General features: G+C 55.5%; 1 protein-coding gene across 1 annotated transcript; it reads right to left on the reverse strand.

The window, feature by feature from the left end:
• Positions 1 to 32: 32 nt before the first annotated feature.
• On the reverse strand, positions 33 to 1461 carry LOC121938002 (TBC1 domain family member 15-like; the record flags this gene model as incomplete). Its single annotated transcript, XM_042481292.1, has 6 exons — positions 33 to 325; positions 449 to 565; positions 675 to 769; positions 892 to 995; positions 1178 to 1306; positions 1399 to 1461. Coding segments are annotated over 6 exons (801 nt in total), but the record flags the coding sequence as incomplete, so codon positions are not given.
• Between the last annotated feature and the right edge of the window lie 5 nt (positions 1462 to 1466).

A 1466-nucleotide genomic window follows, 5' to 3' on the forward strand; every position in this document is an offset into this window, starting at 1 on the left:
TGTGGTTCTCTCTGGTTTTGTTTGTGGTTCTTTGTCTGTGGTTCTCTGTCTGTGGTCCTGTTTGTGGTTCTCTGTCGGTGGTCCTGTTTGTGGTTCTCTGTCTGTGGTTCTCTGTTTGTGGTCTTGTTTGTGGTTCTTTGTCTGTGGTTCTCTGTCTGTGGTCCTGTTTGTGGTTCTGTTTGTAGTTCTCTGTCTGTGGTTCTCTGATAATAAAGTGAACTCACCATCTGATCCATAAAGGAGACGAAACACCAGAACGCATCAACCTCGTTCTCCATCACGTAGAGGATCGGAGACAGCAGGTCGCTCATCCCCTGAACATAACCTGAGAACACGGAGAGAACACAGACAGGAGGGTCAGAGGATGGAGGACATGAAGGAGGACGTGACGGAGGACGTGTCCCCCGTTGGCGTGTCCTCCTGGTCACGTGGCGGCGTGATGACTCACCGAGGTCGAAGTCGAACATGCAGTAGGTCATCAGGATGTCGTGGAGGAGAACAAGCCCGGGGTTATCCATGCCCTCATAGAACCTGTTGGTTCTGTCTGTGCGGTTCACGTCCTTCTCTGTGGACAGACAGAGGGACGGGGGGGGGGTCACACAGGGGGACAGACAGTGTCAGCATCATGTGGTCCACACAAAGACAGGGACAGAGACAGCGCTGTTCCGCCTCACCTATGAGGCTCCGGTACTCTCGGAGACGGGAGTTCCTCCTCTCCTGCTCCGCGCTCACTGACTTCCACTGAAGCTTCATCCTGAAATACTCGTCCCTGTTGCCACGGAGACACAGGACATCCCATAAATGGCACGAAGGTTATCACATGGTCAGTTGATGGACTGATGGACAGTTTGACTTATAAACAGTGAGATAGACAGATGGACGCCTCCGTACGTTTTGGCTCTCTGCAGGACTTTCCTGTCTTCCAGCGTGCTGTCCCACGGGACGTACCCCAACAGGAACTTCCATGCCTCCTTCCTCACCGCGTGACACAGTCCCTGCAGAGACAGAGGACACCATGAGACACAGGACAGTGTGAGACACAGGACGCCATGATGCAGGTGTCTTTGAGTATGAAGAGTGTGGACAGATGGTGGACAGCCTGTTCTCTGAGTGAGTGTGGACAGAGTGGACAGAGGGTGGACAGCCTGTACTCTGAGTGGACAGACGGAGGACTTGCCCCTTTGAAGATGCTGTGTTTGAGTAGGGGGACGTTGACCATCCTCCCCTCGGGGTCCTGGTGTCGGCTCCAGTCCTCCACGGACAGCGGCTCCCTCCTCGTCACCTGAGGACGCGTCCCCAGGTCAATCTGCGGGGACACAGGGGTGACAGACAGGGGGTCAGAGGGCACAGATGTGATGATGGACAGACTCACAGTGTCCCCGGTGTCCCCCGTCTCACCCGGGTGATGACCTCGAAGCCGGGCTCCTCCTGCTGGTTGATCTCCAGCCCCGGGATGACCTCCCCCA

Source organism: Plectropomus leopardus, unplaced genomic scaffold (genome assembly GCF_008729295.1).
Source record: "Plectropomus leopardus isolate mb unplaced genomic scaffold, YSFRI_Pleo_2.0 unplaced_scaffold28154, whole genome shotgun sequence".
Classification (NCBI taxonomy): Eukaryota; Metazoa; Chordata; class Actinopteri; order Perciformes; family Serranidae; genus Plectropomus; species Plectropomus leopardus.